At 34.4% G+C, this 21,449-nt stretch overlaps 1 protein-coding gene across 1 annotated transcript; it reads right to left on the bottom strand.

Moving 5' to 3' along the window:
* Positions 1-216: 216 nt before the first annotated feature.
* Positions 217-18,238, bottom strand: LOC138842686 (uncharacterized). Its single transcript, XM_070045517.1, is given in 4 exon segments — positions 217-425; positions 6,291-6,652; positions 6,654-6,914; positions 17,523-18,238. Coding segments are annotated over 4 exon segments (1,548 nt in total).
* Between the last annotated feature and the right edge of the window lie 3,211 nt (positions 18,239-21,449).

Here is a 21,449-nt window from a genome sequence, read left to right on the forward strand (position 1 = left end):
GTACAATGTTACTGTGGATCTTCATGGAGCTTGATGAGTTGTTCCTCTGCTGGCACATTCGAAGTAGTGAATGTCTTTCTATTGTTTTCCAGTACATGGCACTATAGCAAAGGTTTTTCGTTTCTCTTACCTGCGCTGACTGGTTATATTTGAGAGTAGGCACTTTCCACCTTCTGCTAACTCTGTCATGGGTGTTGCCTAGTGCTGGCATTGTCACTACTTTGGAGTCCTTGGTGCCTTGCTGCTGCTGATGTCACTGGCATTGCTGCCTGAAGCTCCAGGATAGTGGGTGCTCCTGCTCTGTCTGCCATCTCCTGAGTCACGCATAGGCTTGTTCTCCACAGGGGGTGGGGAAAGATGGAGGGAAGTGGGGGTCACAGGTTCCTCTGCTGTGTTCGGAGTTATTGGGTTCACAGGCACTACCACTGGAGGCAGGGGCAAGGGCCTGGAGTTGTGGGTGTCTCCATGGTTAGAAGGACAGAGTCATAGACATTGCTCCCACTGCTGCCCGGTTACCTGTGGCTGCGAGCACCATTGCAGCCAGGAGGCCTGAGTTGTGTGCACTGCCTTCCCTGCTGTAACCATGTTCTCTGGGGCTGAGTTGCTGGGATTACAAGCATCACCTCTGCTGTTCCCTTGGTTACACCTTCTCTAGGTATTCTAGTCCACTCACATTTAGATGTACACTTGGTACATCTAGGAAGGGCATTAGCTGCCAAATCACTGAATAGAAAATTAGACCAGAGATGCTTGATGGATCACAAATTGAACATGAGTGACAATGTAATGATATTACTTTTACAGTTAAAATGATTAGAAAAATGGAAGTCCAAAGAAAACAAAAACACTAATTCAAAAAGATATATGCACCCCAATGTTCATAGCAGCATTATTTACAATAGCCAAGTTATGGAAGTAATCTAAGTGTTCACCAACAGAAGAATGGATAAAGAAGATGTGATGTGTGTGTGTATATATATATATATATATATATATATATATAATATATATATATACATAATACACACAATGGAATATTTCTCAGCCATAAAAAAGAGTGAAATCTGCCATTTGCAACAATGTGGATGGACCTAGAGGATATTATGCTTAGTAAAATAAGTTGGACAGAGAAAGACAAATGCTCTAAGTTATCACTTATATTTGAAATCTAAAAAATAAAACAAATGAATGTACATAACAAATCAGAAACAGACTCACAGATATAGAGAATAAACCAGTGGTTACCAGTGGGGAGGTGGAAGTGGGATTAAGAGATACAAACTACTATATGTAAAATAAATAAGCAATAAGGATATATTGTACAGCACAGAGAATATAGCCAGTGTTTTACAACTTTAAATGGGGTATCATCTATAAAAATATTGAATCACTATGTCATACACCTGAAACAAATATGTTATAATATTGTAAATCAATTATAGTTCAATAAAAAAAGAAAAATGGAAGTAAATAAGAAAACTGAACTAAATGGTAGGAGTTATTCAGTCTGATAAGTGTCTAAAAAGTTCTGGAGAGCTGCCATGTTAGAAAGGGATCTTAGAGATTGACGTGTTGGTTACAAAGGTATATACATCTGATAAAACAAAGCACTGTATGCTTTATGTACTTTTTGAAAAACAACATGCAAATTAACCATTAATAAAAAAATAATAATGAGCACATCAACAATATGGTTACAATTAAAATAAAAGAAAAAAAGAAAATGCCCAGTGAGATGAAAATGAAAAGAAAAAAAACAATGGAGAACAATCGGAATCCTAGTAAATGGCTGATGAGATTATCAATCCGTACAAGTGCTTGAGAATCTAGACTTCAGCAGTATCTTCTAAACCTAAACAGATGCATAACCTATGACTTAGCAATTCCACTCTTATGTATATACCCCATACTATGACATACATGTATTCACCAAAAGACATGTACAAGAATGTTCATAGCAATGTTTATCATACATAGCCAAAACCAAGATAGCCTACATGACCGTCAACAGTAGAATAGATAAGTAAAATGTATATTAATTCAATAGACAGATTTGAGAATGAACATACTATACGTACAACGACTTGGACAAAAAAACATGATGTTAAATAAAAGGAGCAAAATACAAAAGAGTCATAATGTGTGGTTCAGTTATACAGTTTAAAATCAGGCAAATTTAATCTGTGGTGTTCGAGGTCAAGAAAGTCGTTACCCTTAGATGGGAGTTGTAGGGACTGATGCGAGGAGGGGTAAGACGTTATGGGTATAATAATGTTTTGCGTACTGGCTTGGGTGCTGGTTGCATCGGTGGCTTTATATTGCGAAACTGCAATGAGCTGTACAATTTATGATTTATGTTTTACCTCCAAAGAAAGGTTACAGAGAATTTTGAAAATCTCACAGCACTGGCCACAGGAAAACCGTATGTGAGAAGGAATTAAGAGCCAACGTGAGGGCTTCCCTGGTGGCGCAGTGGTTGAGAGTCCTCCTGCCGATGCAGGGGAAACGGGTTCGTGTCCCGGTCCGCGAAGACTCCACATGTCGCGGAGCGCCTGGGCCCATGAGCCATGGCCGCTGAGCCTGCGTGTCCGGAGCCTGTGCTCCGCAATGGGAGAGGCCACAACAGTGAGAGGCCCACGTACCGCAAAATAAATAAATAAAAGCCTACGTGAGAGCAGAATAACAGAGATCCACCTTTTCCAGGGAAAGGATGAGATGTTGGCAATGAGGATTAGAATGGGAGTGAGTTACAGAAAAACAAATTTAAAAATATTGGGCCCAGAAAGGGAGCCAGAAACCAAATGTAAAAAATGTAGTGAGTAACCTAGCCCAGTTTCAGTCAAGTGGGGTAGATGGGAAATGTTATGAGGCTTATTTATTTAATTAATTAATTTATTTTAATCGTCTGGGAAAAGGTAGGGTTAGTTCTAGGGAATCCATCTAAAATTTAGCAGCAGGGAAAGAGGGACCAACATGGAACCCACATGGTACTTAGAGGTAAAAGCAGGCTACACTGGTTGAGTGTTACATAGATTAGTACTGAGCTTTCCTCTCTCCTGTCTGCAGTGTGCTGGGAAAAATGGAGACAGATCAGGAAACCAAAAGACACAGGCAAAATGGGACTATTCAGTTTCTTTACCGGTTTAACTATTTTCATTACAACATTCAAGTCCTCGGCCTTCCTATAGCTGTAGCAAAGGCTAGTCTCAAATCCTTCCCACATGAGAACTACCTATGTACTATATGTACAGCAAATCTCTCTGAGGTTGGGGGGAGAGATCAGGCTCAGTGCAATTGGATGATGCCTTGCAGAACAATTAGCCAGGGCAAGATTTATTAATAGATTCACTCCTTAATATGAATAACAATATTGGCATATTCCCAGATATGCCTGTTCCATTAGGTGTTAGAAACATATTCAAAATTGAATTGATGATCATTTTAATTTACTTCATTCACAAAATATTTCTTCACTGATAAATAAAACAGGATTTTTAACCAATGCAGTTAGATATTTCCTTGTTACTTACTTCTATTTCTTTCAAAATAGATTTTTGAGGGTTTTTGTTTGTTTTCTAACCACATTTAAGCATGCTATTTTTCTAGTCTATTTTTCTCACAGAACTGAAGAACAGTCATTGAAATGGAAACTTCTCAGAAATTTGACATTATGAAATCTCGTATTCAAAGATAATATCAAATATAAGGTACCTGCCCTATTTCAGTGTCAGTTTACAGTTAACAGGCGTCTCTAATACTTTAAGAATGTAATTGAAAACAAAAGACAAATTAGATTTTACCAGTTCTTCTTGGAAATATAGCTTGATTTGAAATAAAATATTCAAGGTAGTTATTTGTTGTTCAACTACATTTAGTAACATGAAGAGCATAAAGGATTTAAGTAAATAAAATATTTAATTTCTTAATATGTGGGATTTCTGAAGCTAGATTAGTATACTGTGCAAATGAGAAGTTGGGAACATTCTGTTTCACAAAAGCTTTTTCACACGTTATATAATTTGTCATGGTTTCCTTTGAGAAGGGAGATTTAGTATATCCCAGAGGCCGTTTATTTTCTACAAATATTTACTGACTACTTTCTATGTACATAGCCCCATGATAGTATAATTAGGGCATTGTCATTACAGAGTTCTTGTGTAGTTTGGTGTAAATAATATTCATCATAAGTATAAACCTTCATAATTGACATAACATTTCCATCCATAAAGTGTCATATGATCATCCTAAAGAGTACTGTGAAATAATTTCCCCATTTTAAAGAGAAGGATGTGCTGTGACTCGAGTTTACCTGCCTGAGATCACACATTTAGCAAATGGAACTTGAACCCAGAATCTCCTGTGCTTTGCAAGGCCCTTCACCATTTTACTTTTTACATCTCCTTATTTATAGACAGTTACCTTATTCAAAACCCACAGTAGTTGTTGGTATGTGATACATATATGCGCAGTGATAACTATTATAGCACACATTTCAAATGTCTTGGGAAATAATCATGTGAATAACACCTAAATTTAAAGTGAAATATGTTTCTGAAGCATATGAAATTTGGAACCCAGAAAAAAAGAAAATATAGTTATGTTACATTATAAAAGATATAAATACACAGAATTTTACTTTCAAAATTCTACCATATCTACAAAAGTATATGCAAAATTTAATTACCTTGCATATGTTTTATTTATATGTGTATGATATGTTCAATATCTTTCTTCTAGACTAATTCCACAAAGAAGTTTAAAAGTGATGGAAAACAGGATAGAGTATTCCAAAATCAAGGAAAGAAAAAAATTTTACAGATTCTACTTGTGAAAAGTAAGATTTAAGGTCAAGATACATTAAATCTTTATTGTAAATCCTTATGTAAGTCCTGCAAATATGGCCTGCCATGGGTTTTTGCACTTGTTTTTACCTATGCCTGAAATGCTTTTTCTCCAGGGATCCTACTGGTTCTCATTCTCACTGCTCTGAGGTCTTTGTCTGAATGTCATCCTTTCAGTTCAGACCTTCCTTTGCCACCCTATTTAAAAGTATAACACTACTTGCAAAACTGTCTAGTCTTCATGTTTTACTACATAGCATATATCACAGTCTAACACCCTGTATATTTTATAGACTCATTTTATTTGTTGACTGTCTCCTTTTACTAGTGTGAGCTCCATAAGGGTAGAGTAGAGATTTTGATCTGTTTTGCTAACTGCTGTATTCCCAGTACCTAGAAAAGAGGTAGGTACTGGCCTGGTATTTGGTAACTTTTCTACACAAAGAAAGCGAGATGGATGGAAGGAAGGAAGGAAGGAAGGTAGGAAGGAAGGAGGGAGGGAGGAAAAGAGGAGGGAAGGAAGGAAGAGGGAAAGAAGAAAGTAAAATAAATGAAGGGAGTTAGGGAGAGATGGAAGAAAGAAGAAAAGAAATAAAGGGAGGAACAGAGGAAAGCCAAAAGGTGAGTGAAAGAATAGTATTTTGCATATTACCTTTATAAGAAAGTACCATTGGTAACATCAACTATTAATTTTTGCTTTTAATTAGTATCCCTGCTACTACTAAGAGACCTAGAGAAAAAAGCATTAATTAGAAAAGAAAACAGAAAAATAAAGAAAGGAAGACTCATGAAGATGAGAAAAAGAAATAATATATACAATGAACCAGAACTGGCCTTGACAGTTTGTTTTATTTTGTTTGATGCTTATAAAGGAATCTGTGAGACAAGGAACCTTGAGGTTTGCCAAAGGTCCCTGAGCAATTAAGTTGGAGGCAGTGCTGCCGCAAGCACCCAGGGGAACCTAAGGATGGAGAGATAGTGAGAGGCAGAGCAGAGTATAAATTCAAGTTTCCAATGCCTAACCCTAGGCTTTTTTTTTTTTTCTCCCTAGGCTTTTTAAAGCTTCCTCAGACAAAGAAAAAATGAAGAATGAAGAGGGAAAGTAAATCAGGTATCACTTCAAAATGTGTGTCAAGGTATTTTTTAGCAGTGTCATAATTCATCCTAGTAAAGGTATTTTCATTTATATTTGAAGATTGATTTACACATTGAAAAGCTATTACCTAAATAAGCACAACATTATTTGCTTTGAGACAACAACATACGTATTAATACCACCACTCTATTTTCTAGGAATTTATCCAGGAATAATGTTCAAGGATGTGTACAAAGGCATAATAAGTGTATTTACTTCAGCTTGGCATAGGCAGTGGTATGGAAACCTTCTGCTGTATTAACAATAAATAAGATATCTAGAATCAATAGTAAGATAATATTTTAGAGACTTACCTAGGATTTTGCTATAGTATGAATTCCATTGTCCCCAGTAGGACTGAAATATATAATCTTGCAGTGGATAAGATATGGTATTTTTAACCCTTTCGCCAAAGGTCATCTGGTCAGTGAGCTCTGAAAGTGTTGCAGGTACATAGGAGGCAGGTGCTGGGATTTTTCCACAGTGTCTCTCTACTGCTGAGGCTGGAGAGAACTTCAACGTGTACATAAATGGAATTCCTGATTTCAGAGCAACCAGGTCTCCACAGATTGTTACTGGGTCGGCTAGCAGCACATCAAAGCCTCCTTTCTGAAGTCTTGCCATTAACTTGGGGTTCTTTAATACTCAATCACAGATTTGTATATTAATCTGTAGGTAGTAGTTTTCCTAGTTCTTTGTAAAAAGTCCAGAGCATGAGAGGAGTCAGTCTATGATCTATCCACAGCATTATCAGATGTTCAATTAAGGAGCCGATGTTGCTTTTCTTGTAGGAAACAGATATCACCTCAAAATTCATAAGAGAATCATCACTGGAGTTGACGAATAGAGTCGCTGATGAAGCCTGTACAGTCACATTGTGATTTCTTTGATTCAACTCTTCCAAAATGATCTTAATGTTTAACCGATGGCTACCATCCGTTGGCTAAATTAGCACATTCCCACTTAGAACAATTTCAATCGGAGTCAAATTAAAAATCAGAAGATGGGAAAACTTCTTAGGCATGGTGATATCCATTATGGAAACCATACTACTACAGATCTTTTAAGACGAAAAGAAACTTTCAAAGTATATTTAGGTAGATTATTTTTTCAAACAAAATAATATTTAATGCGATGGCTACACTCATTCATAAGTCAATTGATCTATAGACTAAAAGGAAAACAATATAACTCAAATTCTTGAATATATTAATATGATTAGTCCAACAAAAGAAATGAAATCTGGCCCTATTTTAAAGAAAAAGAAGCAGGCAGGTTATAAACCTGATATCTGTGTTCTCTGTGAAAATAACCATAATTTATAAAATGTGCCTTCAATTTAGTATACCTTTCCCCAAATTGTTAAATGAAAAATAATATTTCTCACTGCTAAAGTCACTTTGCCAAAAGTTGCAGAACTTTCAAGTTGGATATCTTTATTATAAGGCATTTCTACATGCATTGTCTGACTCAATCCTTTTCATAATCTTGTTTAGCAGAAGTGATTTACTCCATTTCATGGATAATGAAACTAATGTTGAATTGCATATCCAGAAGCATATTTGACAGAGTAGTACAATTGGGACAACAATCATAACACTATTTCACTCATTTCTGGCTTTTTACAATGTCATGTCTCATCTTTGTTAAGTTTCAGGAACTTTGGCAATGCCCAGTGACCAGCATTATTATCATTTCCCCATGGCTCATATTTAGGAAAATATTAAAAACAAGCTTCCCTTAGAGGATGTTTGCTCAAACACTTCAAGAAGTTTTAGATTAATTGGGTAATAGAGTTAATTACTACACATTTGATAGAGGACTGTTTTCTTCTCTGATAAAGCAAATTGATCACTGTCTCCTTGTTACAGGGAAATTTTAATTTTCTTCCCTATGATATCTTTATACACAATCAAGGAGATAGCAACCAGCACGCTGAGAAAACATACGCTTTTTACTCAGAGCTGTTTAGTAGCTTAAATTAGGTGAACTCTAGATTTCAACAGCCCCGGATTCAAAAACTGACCTTTAACAAGATTTGTGACCCTGATGAATTACCTAGATCCTCTCAGCCTTAGTTTTCTCATGTGTAAATGAGAGATGATGCTAATTTGTTATATTAAGTTGTAAATTAGCAATAATATCTGCAAAGCTGCTTTGCAGACTGCTTGGTTCAGAGCAAGAGTTTAGTAATGTTAGCAGTTTAATAAATTTGCCTAAAGATTGACCAGTAAATCAGTGGGTTAGCTACAGAATTACTGGCTAGACATGGATGTAATGATACATGTTGAGGTTCTTAGTGAATGCCAAACTGAACAAGGGCAAATATATACTGGTGCTATTTTAAAAGTTAAAATCTTTGAAAGCTGCCATTAAAAAGAGAAAATAACAAATAAAGTGATTAAAAGGATAGAAACCGGGAACTGAGATTGGAAATTAAGTGCTGGGTTTTCTCTTTATGATCTTTTGCCCTTGAATTGTCATTTCAGGACCTTAAGGAACAAAAGGACCAGGAAGGCAGAGAAAGGGAAAGAGGAGAGAGAGAAGTTATGCTTTTAGAATGATTGTATTTGTGTCCTTTCAAGAGCTAGCCTCAATTTGGTTATAGGGGCAGTAATTTTAAAATTAATTACATTTTGAAACAAAACAGCAGGAGAAGAGTATGACTAATCTTGATGGCCATTAAAATGGCCTAGTGAAGAGAATTTAAAATAGCTTCATAAAGAAATCTGTTGCTGTCATGACCTTATTATAAAAAGGAGACAAAACACAACAACATATAAAGGATAACTGAAAGTTCATTTATAAAATACTGAGATTTGTTCAGTTATTGAAGTCCTTGTAAGTATAATAATTAATTAGCCATTACTCACTAGCAACAGCTATGATAACATTTAAAAGCTTATCAAAATATACCCAAGAATCAAATGCAGGTAGGCAGCCCTAAATTACCCTGCATTTAAAAAAAAATTCAAGCGTTCAAGGAGTTAACTTTCCACTGTTAGGTGGTCTTTTCAGGACAATAATAAAATTATATAATTTAATAAAGACAATAAGAGATAATAGAATTAATTAGTAGCTGATATATATATATATTATTTTTGTTTTAAAATTATTCTTGGATGTTAAAATGTTTAATCTCACTACCATCAATGTAGAGTTCTGTTCCATTTATTCTATGGTTTCCTGTATACCTGAAATGCTTCATAATTTGCAAATTCAAAAATGATGAAGAGATTAAAAAATAAATTATGTTTGGGGACATATGCAGTATAAGCTTAGATTTAAAATTCCATCAGTGAAAAAATAATATGCTAAATATGCATAATTTCATGAAATAATGAAGTTCTGTAATTTAAAACAATCACATATTTGTTTGCTTTATGAGTTCACTTATAGCTCTTCTGAATACGGTTTCAGTAATAGCATGTGGGATTGTCATTCTATAGCCAACATAAGTCCAGTTTGCCCATCTCCATCATTTTGTATGTAAGAAAATAGACTAAGAGAGGTTTAAATAATCTGAAAGTCACAATGCTGGAAATGCATAAGTATTCTGGTTCCCAGTCCAATGTTCCTTCTTCTATAATCTACTTTTTAAATTGAATAGTTGAGATATATTTTATAACAGTAAAAATTAGAAAATATTACATTTCACAATGGTGAATATTTGATGATGACATCTTAAACATAACTAAAGAGCTCAGAAAATAATTTTAAAAACATATGCCTGTGAAACAATACATAAGTACCATGAGTGAAAAATAGATTAGTCATAGAAAATTTGCACCAATTATGATATTGTTCTTGTACTTTGAATTGTTGGAGAGGAAAAAAACTTTCCCTCTACCTTTTCTAGGTTATTTTGGCTCATCTAAAAATTAAATCGATGTGACACAGATGAACAGGAGAAAAACCAAATTTAGTGACATGCAGGGTCTCCTCAAGACTATGAGGCCCAAGAACAAGTTAGGCAACTGAGGCCTATATGCCACCTGAGGGAAGGAGAACGGGGTAAGTGTTTGGGGCTTTACAGTGGAGGAAGGCAATTCACATAGAGATGGAAAAACAAATATTTGGTAAATGAATATTTGCTGTGCCATAGAGACAATGAGACACAGATTGGACTTTGGTCTCCAGGCCCTGTTGAGTTTCCCTACCACAGTAGGTGTTGTTCTCTGTAGATTTCTCTGGTGAGAGGGCTCTTCCTGGACAGGGCCTCGTATCTAAACTCCTTTAAGCAGTTAAAGGGAAGGTAAAAAGAAAGACTTCCTGAGTCTTTGTCTCTTAAAAGCAATCAGCCTCAGATAATCCTCAAGCCAAAGAGACACATTTTGGGGTGGAAGATTTTGTTCCCCTCAGAATCAATTGCTCCTTTTCATTCTCTATTTTGAAAGAGAGGACTCCAAAGGATAATAAAACAGACATAAATTTTTCAGAATAAGATTTAATGAGGTTTTGTTGGAGAATGTTAGTCATCTGTATAAAACTAAATTAGAGTTAAAGTATCTTAAAATGTATAATGCTATTAGTTTGAATTGAGAATGTTTAAAACAACACTTTTGTACAGGAGTTTTTCTTACAAATTTTTTCCCCAAACACATGCCCTGCCTTGAAGTTTCCTCTTTCTGTGCATTGCCCTGGATGCTAGGATTTAATTGTGCTGATCATTTCTCATTGTCACTCAGATTTGGAGGTGGCTCCAGAGGCCACAAAAGCCTACAAACCAGTCTTCACACTGTTTTAGGAACCTGAGTAATCAACTCTTTAGTAACTTTAAAGTTTTAGCCTTACGTTAGTAGTTCAATTTTATTTGAGTTCCTTGATTGGCATTTAGTTAATTCATTTGAAATTGTATTTGTTTTTATTTTCTTCATTTATACATTTTTAATATGATGGATTGTCTCTTTTTTTTTAACAACTTTTTTGGAGTATAATTGCTTTATAATGGTGTGTTAGTTTCTGCTATATAACAAAGTGAATCAGCTATACATATACAAATATCCCCATATCTCCTCCCTCTTGTGTCTCCCTCCCACTCTCCCAATCCCATCCCTCTAGGTGGACACAAAGCACCGAACTGATCTACCTGTGCTATGCAGCTCCTTCCCACTAGCTATCTATTTTACATTTGGTAGTGTATATATGTCCATGCCACTCTCTCACTTTGTCCCAGCTTACCCTTCCCCCTCCCCATGTCCTCAAGTCCATTCTCTATGTCTGCTCTTCATTCCTGTCCTTCCCCTAGGTTCTTCAGAACCATTTTAAATATTTTTAGATTCCATATATATGTGTTAGCATACAGTACTTGCTTTTCTCTTTCTGACTTCCTTCACTCTGTATGACAGACTCTAGGTCCATCCACCTCACTAGAAATAACACAGTTTGTTTCTTTCTATGGCTGAGTAATAGTCCATTGTATATATGTGCCACATCTTCTTTATCCATTCATCTGTCGATGGACACTTAGATTGCTTCCATGTCCTGGCTATTGTAAATAGAGCTTCAATGAACATTGTGGCACATGACTTTTTTTGAATTATCGTTTTTTCAGGTTATATGCCCCGTAGTGGGATTGATGGGTTGTATGGTAGTTTTATTTTTAAATTTTTAAGGAACCTCCATAGTGTTCTCCATAGTGGCTGTATCAATTTACATTCCCACCAACAGTGCAAGAGGGTTCCCTTTTCTCCACACCCTTTCCAGAATTTATTGTTTGTAGATTTTTTGAGGATGGACAGGGTGAGGTGATACCTCATTGTAGCTTTAATTTGCATTTCTCTAGTGATTAGAGATGTTGAGCATTCTTTCATGTGTTTGCTGGCAATCTGTACATCTTCTTTGGAGAAATGTCTATTCAGGTCTTCTGCCCATTTTTGGATTGGGCTCTTTGTTGTTTTGATATTGAGCTGCATGGGCTGATTGTAAATTTTGAGATTAATCCTTTGTCAGTTGCTTCATTTGCAAATATTTTCTCCCATTCTGAGGGTTGTATTTTGGTCTTGTTTATGGTTTCTTTTGCTGTGCAAAAGTTTCTAAGTTTCACTAGGCCCCATTTGTTTTTTTTTTGTTTTTATTTCCATTTCTCTAGGAGGTGGGTCAAAAAGGATCTTGCTGTGATTTATGTCATAGAGTGTTCTGCCTATGTTTTCCTCTAAGAGTTTTACAGTGTCTGGCCTTATATTTAGGTCTTAAATCCATTTTGAGTTTATTTTTGTGTATGGTGTTAGGGAGTGTTGTAATTTCATTATTTTACATGTAGCTGCCCAGTTTTCCCAGTACCACTTATTGAAGAGGCTATCGTTTCTCCATTGTATATTATTGCCTCTTTTATCAAAGGTAAGGTGACCATATGTGCATGGGTTTATCTCTGGGCTTTCTATTCTGTTCCATTGATTTATATTTCTTTTTTTTTGGCCAGTACCATACTGTCTTGATTACTGTAGCTTTGTAGTATAGTCTGAAGTCAGGGAGCCTGATTCCTCCAGCTCCATTTTTCTTTTTCAAGTTTGCTTTGGCTATTGGAGGTCTTTTGTGTTTCCATACAAATTGTGAAATTTTTGGTTCTAGTTCTGTGAAAAGTGCCATTGGAAGTTTGGTAGAGATTGCATTGAATCTGTAGATTGCTTTGAGTAGTATAATCATTTTCACAATGCTGATTCTTCCAATCCAAGAACATGGTATTTGTCTCCATCTGTTTGTATCATGTTTAATTTCTTTTATCAGTGTCTTATAATTTTCTGCATACAGGTCTTTTGTCTCCTGAGGTATGTTTATTCCTAGGTATTTTGTTATTTTTGTTGTAATGGTAAATGGGAGTGTTTCCTTAATTTCTCTTTCATATTTTTCAGCTTTAGTATATAGGAATGCAAAAGATTTCTGTGCATTAATTCTACCAGAAAACTACTAGAGCTAATCAATGAATTTGGTAAAGTAGCCAGGTATAAAATTAATGCACAGAAATCTAATTTGAAATTTTAAACTTAGGTGAACTTTCCTTTTTTCCCTTTGTTTTATCCTGTATACACAGAATATTGTCTAAAGCTTTCTTTTTAGCCCTGGGTCTGGCATTAAATCCTTCACCACTTCCTTGATTGTAACCTCAGGCAAGTTACTCAGCCTCATTACAACCAGGGGAGAATGACGGTGCCTATTTTCTGTAGTTATGAGTACTAAACGAAGGAATGCATGTAAATTATTCAGAATAGCATTTGCACTCAATAAATGTTAGCTATATTTGATATTGTAGGGAGAGAATCTGACTTTAAAATGATCAATTTAACCAGATCAGATCACCTAGATCTCATCACTTGGACCCACCTCCCCTCTTCCACTACTCAGACAATGGCCCCCTGGGGCACCTGAGCTTCAGTGCAGATGTTCCCAAACACTTGCAATTTTCCCCACAAGTGTCAGTCATGCTCAATCTCCAGGCACATCACAAATGATCTATCACTAACAATATATGCAGTTGCAAAGTTCAAAAATGATTTAAGAAATACACAGATATAAAGCTCAAGATTATACCTACAAAGATTAAAACCTTCATTCCCTTTCATTGAGTGGGAGCAAAAAAGAGTGAAAGCTCTTTCTGGGAATTGTGCATGTCCCACAGCAAGTTCCATCTTTGTTGTCATGCCGCCTATGGCTATCATCTGGCTGATGGGTAATTGTGTAAAAGGGAATGCTACCAGTGGTGATTTGAAAAATTCTAACCAATCAAGGTTAACTTAAATTTTGAAATAGAAGAAGAAAGGAAGGAAGGAGAGAGGGAAGCAAAGGAAAGACAGGAAGAGAATAAAAGAAAGAAAAAGAATGTTCCAAACCAAAATGTATTACTCTTCAGGGAAAAGAAGAGTATATCCCAATATACTTTTTCTCTTTTAAAATGACAACTGGAAATCAAGCACTGTGCAGATATACACACTCAAATATGTCTAATTTCTAGCACTTTATTTTACATTAATTACCTGTGCTTAGTGAGTACCTCGTTCATGTGAAGATCTGAATACTATGGTCAAGCTTTTTTCTTTTATGAAGGTCTACTGTTTTTCCTATTGAACTTAATATATTTGCATGATTATCTATTGTTATTATAGATGGCATTCATTTTTAGAGATTATTCATATATAAAAATACATTGTATATTTATATAAATCTAATATGTAAAAGTTACTCACAAAAAATATTTGTTTTTATAGTGGCCACAAGGTAAAACTGTTGGTAGCAAGAGGTAATATTTATGGATTATAAATATTTTTACTGGCATTAAAATGCTACATTATCATTTCCCTAAATGTTTCCCCAATTTTGGTGGCAGCTTTTTTGTTGTTAATATAAACAAAAATAAAATTTACCTGGATCAACTTTAGACAAATATATTTGAAATCTGCAGAAGCCGTTTCTAACTTTCAGTTAAAGTGAAGCTCTCTTAAGACCAGAAAGCTATCCTCAGGCAAATTATCCCAGGCAACATAATTGCTATGCCTAAAGGAATAACAAGGTGCCTAGTGATAACATGGCCCAATTAAATTCAATTCAGCAAATTAAATACGTGAGAAATAGAATAGCAGATTGTAAAAACTAAATATATTGAAAGGAAGAAGAAAAGTACCCAAGAAAGTTTAAACCTAAAATATTCTGAATAATTGATGAATTTGTACCTGAAGATTTTAAAGGAGAGAAAAATTGTTCTAGACGCTTTGGTGTCAGAAAGAATTGTTTGAAAATTCTCTCAACCTAATAGCTATATGATTTGATTTTAACATGTTCACTATTTCTAAGCCTCAATATTCTCATTTGTGATAGTAGATTTTTCTTCACAAGTTCATTGCAAGGATTAAGGTATATATTACATGTGAAGCACTTATCAACAAATATTGCCTGCTCTTACTATAATGATATCCAGGAGTTTCAACCAAATACCTGTTACCTGAAATAAAAGAAGTAATTTTCACATGATAATATCCAATTCCTAGCAATTAGCAGAGATGGACTCACTCTGAGGTCTTATAGCATACCACTGCAGAAAAATAATGTTATAGAAAGAAAGTTGTCCTCTATTTATTTACTCAGGTGTGACAATTTGAGAACTGAGTAGATATGGATTTGTTGCAATGACTTTGATTAGAGCAGTCAAGCTAAATTAAAAGGTAAATTCAGATTACAAATTGGAAATAAGTTATTTTTCCAAGTCAGTTCCGTTCATCATCCTCATTTATCATTCCACATGTACAAAGTCTTGCAAAAAAATAAATTACTCTGTCATGTCAGTACTTTCATTTCTTACCTGACCTTTGGAATATGAGTGCTCAAGTCCCTGGACATCAATAAGAATATTGTGTTTTAGTACAACAAAGTTTAAATAGCCATTCTAAGCCGGAAGAGTATAATTTGATTAGAAACATGAGATTATCAAAATCAGAGAGTAAGAACCTTTCTAGAAATCTTCATTACATTCCCATGAAAAAATTGTTAAGAAATATTATTCTAATATCTTAAGATGGGAAAATAGTGTGGTTTTATTACCAGTATTAACTTACAAGCAAAATACAATGAAACATGTGATTTTGAGATTGCCAGCATGGAGAAGGTTTATCTAGGGATAATTTCACCAATATAAATAAAGAACATCATAATCCTGATAATTATTATCTCAAGTTGAGAACAAGTAGTTGATAAAAACATAAGTGATGAGATGAAAATGTAGACACATACTGTGACCAAGGAACTCTCCATGTACATTCCTCTAGTTCATTAACTGAGATTCTGCACATGTTCAGATGTCACTGTTAGTTTACTACATGCATGAGGAGATTAAAGAGTTTTCAAAATCTTGACAGCTTTGTTACCTTATAAAATTGCCATTTCTTTGTCCTCTTTCTTAATTTTTAAGGTCCAGTTTTAGCCCTATGATGTTGACCATTCACTTTTATCTTCGTAGGGTAGTTCACGATTGTCATAGTAGCTGAGCTTATTCTCTCTAAGAATCAGAACAGGTAGACTTTTGTTTGGATTCCAGGAGATAAATATCTGTTTTTGAGTTTGGGAGCAACTATTTAATATATCCAGAGAATATGATCAGCCAGTTGTAACTTACATCCCTCTTCATACTCCTCACCCATAAACCCACTCATATACTGTCAATTAATTTATAACAAAGGAGCCAAGAATATACAGTGGAGAAGACAGACTCTTCAATAAATCATGTTGGAAAAACTGCACAACCACATGTGAAACAATGAAACTGGACCCCTATCTTACATCATGTACAAAAATTAACTTGAAATGGTTTAAAGACTTTTGTGGTTTGAACTGAAACCACAAAACTCCTAGAAGAAAATATAGGTGCTAAGTTCCTTGACATAGGTCTTGATGATGTTTTTTGGATTTACTACCAAAAGCAAAAGCAACAAAAGAAAAAATAAACAAGTAGGACTACCTCAAACTTAAAAGCTTCTGCACAAAAAAGGAAACTATCAACAAAATAAAAAGACAACCTATCATATGGGAGAAAATATCTGCAAATCATATATCTGATAAGGGGCTAATATCCAAAATATATGAAAACTTATACAACTTAGTAGCAAATATACAAACAATATGACTGAAAATGGGCAGAGGATCTGAAATGACATTTTTCCAAAGACATACAGATGGCCAACAGATACATGAAAATGTGTTCAACAACACTAATCATCCAAGAAATGCAAATCAATTTGACCTTCATAAATACTGAATCATCAGTAATACACAGCACACACATGCTATTTTAAGACTCCACAATATTGGGCACACTGTTTCCTTCCCCACACTTAATTTGCAGGAAAATTTATATTCACTGTTTAAAAATTTCCTTTTGAGGTGCAACACCTCAACTCTGAAGTTTTTCAGAATACCACTCTCTCTCGTCACATACTGCCTGTCTCCTTTATACTATCTCTGTCCTTTATACATATTTCCATTACTCACCTCATTCATACTGTAAGTATTCCTTTTCATGTCTGACATCTCTTCTGCTTGACTGTGAAATCCTTGAATCCAAGAACTTGGTCTCAGTCTTTGTTGTAACCTCTCTATCTAAGGGAGAGCCTAGTAAACAGTAAGAAATCTATGTGCAATAATCAAACATTTTCCATAAACATGTATGTTTTTAAATACACACGCACAAATGTTTACAATAATGGGCTTGTAGACAGCTTAATTTCTTCCAGCTTTTTGCATACCCCACTGAAGTTTCTAGGCAATTTCTATTTTCAGTGCAATATCTAAATGAGAATTTAGTCCTATTTTTAAACTTAGGTATTTGTCACCAGAATGTTATCCATAAAAGAACTTATTTGGTACCTTCAAGTCCATAAAATTAGAAAACAACACACTGTAGCTGCAAATCATAGTGTCTTTTATGTTCTTTCCTGCTGTCAAATGATAGTAATAGACAGTAATCAATATGTAGGATTGAAGAAGAATAGCCATAGGGAAATAGAGAAGAAGTGATACAAAGCTCTGTTTGTTCAAACTTAAATAATAAAAAATGTAACATACCCAAAGATTTACTATAGTAGGAATCCCATGATTTCCAAAGCATATTAAACATGTAGTCCTGTAGATGGTAGGAAATGAAATTTCTTATTCTGTCGGTGAAAGACATCTGGTCAGTAAGTTCTGATAAAATAGCAGGAACATAGGAAGGAGGGTATGGTACCTTCCCGCAGTGTTTTTCCACTGTTGAGGCTGGAGAAAACCTCAAAGAGTATATAAATGGAATTCTCAGTTTTAAAGCTATTATATCACCACAAGGAAATACTGGATCTGATACCAAGACCTCAAATTTGCTTTTCTTCAGCTTTTCCTTTAGATTTTGGTTTTTGAGAACACCATCACAGACTTCTCTAGCCACCATATGGAAGTCCTTGATGACTTTGGCCATCTCCTGATAGAATCTCCAAATGGTTAAAGGAGATGGTCTATTTTCCATCCATGTCAAAACAAAGTCCTTGGTCAATCCTTCTATTCTTTCTTTGCCAAAGGGCACTTTAGATATTTCAAATATCAGAGATGGGTTAGAGGTCGGTGTGATGAAAAGTGCACCAGAAGCAACTAAGACAGTCACATTATGCTCTTTTTTAATTAGCTCATCTATAATTGTCTTAACATTTAGCCAATGACTACCTTCTATTGGCCAAATCAAAACATTCCCACCAAGAGTGGTTCCTAAGAGACTTATCTGAAGAGCCAACAGCAGAATGTTCTTCTTCAACATGATGTCGCTTGATGTAGAAGATTCAATGAGGTGTGGCACAAATGAATTTCTCTGCTTGTTAAGCAAAAAAGGAGAGACAGATTATTTCTAAGTTTTGATTCAAACCACTGATACTCTTAAGAGCCTTCTCTCTACACAATGATATTAGTCATGGTAGCTCTATAATCATAGTTTTGTGATAATTGGAGATTTAGGGGTATCATGTGTCTTGTCTCTCAACCTGTTGCTTTAGCTTTGGTGATGATTCTGGCTCTCTGATCCTTTTCTTGAAGTTGATCCTTCAACCCTTCCTTTGCATCTTATAATTGTTAAATTATTACTACTAAGCTGCTTAAAGCCACTGTGTATCTCAACTCTACACTCAGGCCTAGGTACCAAAACCTCAGAGAGGGCTAGAACTTACTCAGAAATGTAGAGTTGCTAATGCTATAGATTTTCCAAGATTTAATACATTTTATATAATGTCATTAGTAACAATTAAACTTTTTAAGTAGTTCTTAGTTGTTAATAGATAAGATTATTGCAAAGAGAATACTTACAAAATACAAAGTACAAAGAAATATAGTGAGTGCAATATTTATTACTACTTTAATAATATGTTTAGGAAAATATTTTATGTTAATGAATTACTGAGAAAAAATTACAAGTAAATAAATAAACTATGTGCAAGTAATATATACAAGAGATGATGGGTAATGTTACATGTGAATAGGAGCTATTTGAAGAGAATTGCTAATTCAAACATCCTTCTTTTGAAAGTGCTGCTCAAAAGCTAGCTAAGCCTATGTGAATAAATTATTTTACATCTAGACTCAGATTTTAAAATTGTTACTAGCATTTAAGTGTTCACTATTTGTCAGACATCGTGCAAAGTGTTTTACATGCATTAATGTCATTTACTTCTACACTAAAGAAAAGATCCAGTGAAGCAGTTACTCTAATTATTCCCACATAAAGAAAGAACCGTTGCTCAGAGAAGTTGAGTAACTTGACAAGTTCATACAGCAAAATAAAGAAGGAACTGGTATTAACAGAATTAAGGTTCCTTGCCTCCCATAGCCTACTGTGTCAAACACTAGGATAGATTAGCCCATGAGAATATATCATGTCTGCTTATCAACTATAAGACACCTATGTATATGAACCATAAACTGCCCCAAACATGCTGAGACAATATAAAAGACACAATATAAATTTGTGTAAGTCACACTGAACAATGTAGGATCAAGTCATCCCAGTAACATAATCTCTATGAAAATTGTGTATGTGCATGCATATGTCTATGAGTAAGCAGAGATGAATCTTTTTGTTTTAATGTCTGTTGAAATCAGAAATCTTATTATTTTTTTTTTTTAGTGATGTCTCTTCTGAGCTCCCCATCACCAAAGATAATCTGTAGTGAAACATTAACTGCTTCATTAAAACAGTTACTACCTTTTACAAAGTACTATTCAAAGCTTAGCAGAGTAATCAGACAGTTCATGGGGTGGATTTCAATTCAAGCCTCTGTGCAGTAGGATTTTATGGTATGCACAAAACTTCTGTCTGCTGCTGTCACCCTGGTCCACAGTTACTTGCCAGGAGACTTTCAAATAGTTGATACACTAGGATGAACAACTGGTCACAGTGTACTACTATTTTATTCATTTTATTTACTAGCAGGGAATCAGATCCAGTTTAAACAACTAAAATATAGTCTTTATTCAGGTTATATGTGTTGACTGGGTACTTACTAGGCACAGAACTCCCTACTAGGCAAAAGATGAATCAAAGAGATACTAATATTCATCTTACAGTCTATCAGAGGAAGATAAGAAAATTGCATACATAAATGTAACAAAAATCGGCATAGCATATTAAAGTCAGCATGATATTATAAAAAGAATTTAGTTTTTAGAATCAGGCCAAGAAGTCCTAGCTCAACATTATGCTGCTTAATATTTACAAAGCTTAGGTTTTTCATCTGGAAAATGAAAATTAAAACAACTTAGGATGCTTCTGTGAGTATAAAATAATACAACAAAATAGATAATAAAATATTTATTAATATATAATAAATGAATAACTTACAATAAATACTATAAATTATGTAATTATATATACAATATATAAGATAAATATATATTTAAATAAATAAAATAATATTGATTAAGCAACAAGTATAGTACCTGGAGTAAAAGACATGTTTAAAATCTATTCTCTCTCTCTTTTAATTCCTTCTCCTTCTCTTAATTAGAGAAAATGCTAAGTGCCATCAGATGAAATGACACGGTTAAAAAAACTGTTTCAGAGCTCTACAGAGTAGAGTTGCTTTCAGGTTTCTTTTTGTGGGGCATAAGGATACAAGAGTCTTTTTGAGAGATGTGGTATATGACACTCATCTTGGAGTCTGAAGTATCTGGACATTAGTGATGAGTAATGTGCACAAAAGAAACCAGAGTTATATCGTAAACTTTTTGATTTAAAAAATATCTTAGTAATATGACAAGTGTTAAGAAATTTGTCAAACTATTGAGGTTAAATTTTAGATTTGTTTGTGTTCTTAAATTTAATAGAAAACCAAATGAAGAAATTATATTGACCATAGACGTTTAAAGAGGGTGTAAAAAAAGGTTTTTTTGAAATGTGAGGATCTGAAAATGTGATTTTAATTATTCTGACCTTAAGAGCACTGAAAAGCTAATATACTCTTTCCAGAAAATTTTTGAGAGACTACAGCTAAAAACATGATTAATATATTTGTGAAATCAATTGAATTCAAAGAAAAAGCTAACATATTTGAAAAGAAGCTAGTGTATATGAATATTTTTATCATAGATGATGATAATAAAAAATGTGCTTTACCTAATTGCACAAAGGAAGCAAGCACAGTATTTACAATAACGAAATTGGTTGCACAACAGGATTTTGTTTAGAGAACCTTTAAATTTTCTTTTGTTAATAAATAAATTTGACTTTGCATAAACTTATTTGAGATTTATTTGAGATATATGTATACTTAAAATATGTAGATATAAAAAATCCACTGCACAATATTAAGAAAATAAAATACCTATCGAAGGATGTCATCTTGATCTTTATACATGTTCTATCGTAAAGACCATAGTGGTCACTTGTGAGAATCACCTTTGCCTTCACCATACATCAGTATAAATCTTACTTGTTACTTTATGTGTTGGCTAATGCAGGAAGAAATAAGTTTTCCACTGGT

This window comes from Globicephala melas, chromosome 5 (assembly GCF_963455315.2).
Source record: "Globicephala melas chromosome 5, mGloMel1.2, whole genome shotgun sequence".
Classification (NCBI taxonomy): Eukaryota; Metazoa; Chordata; class Mammalia; order Artiodactyla; family Delphinidae; genus Globicephala; species Globicephala melas.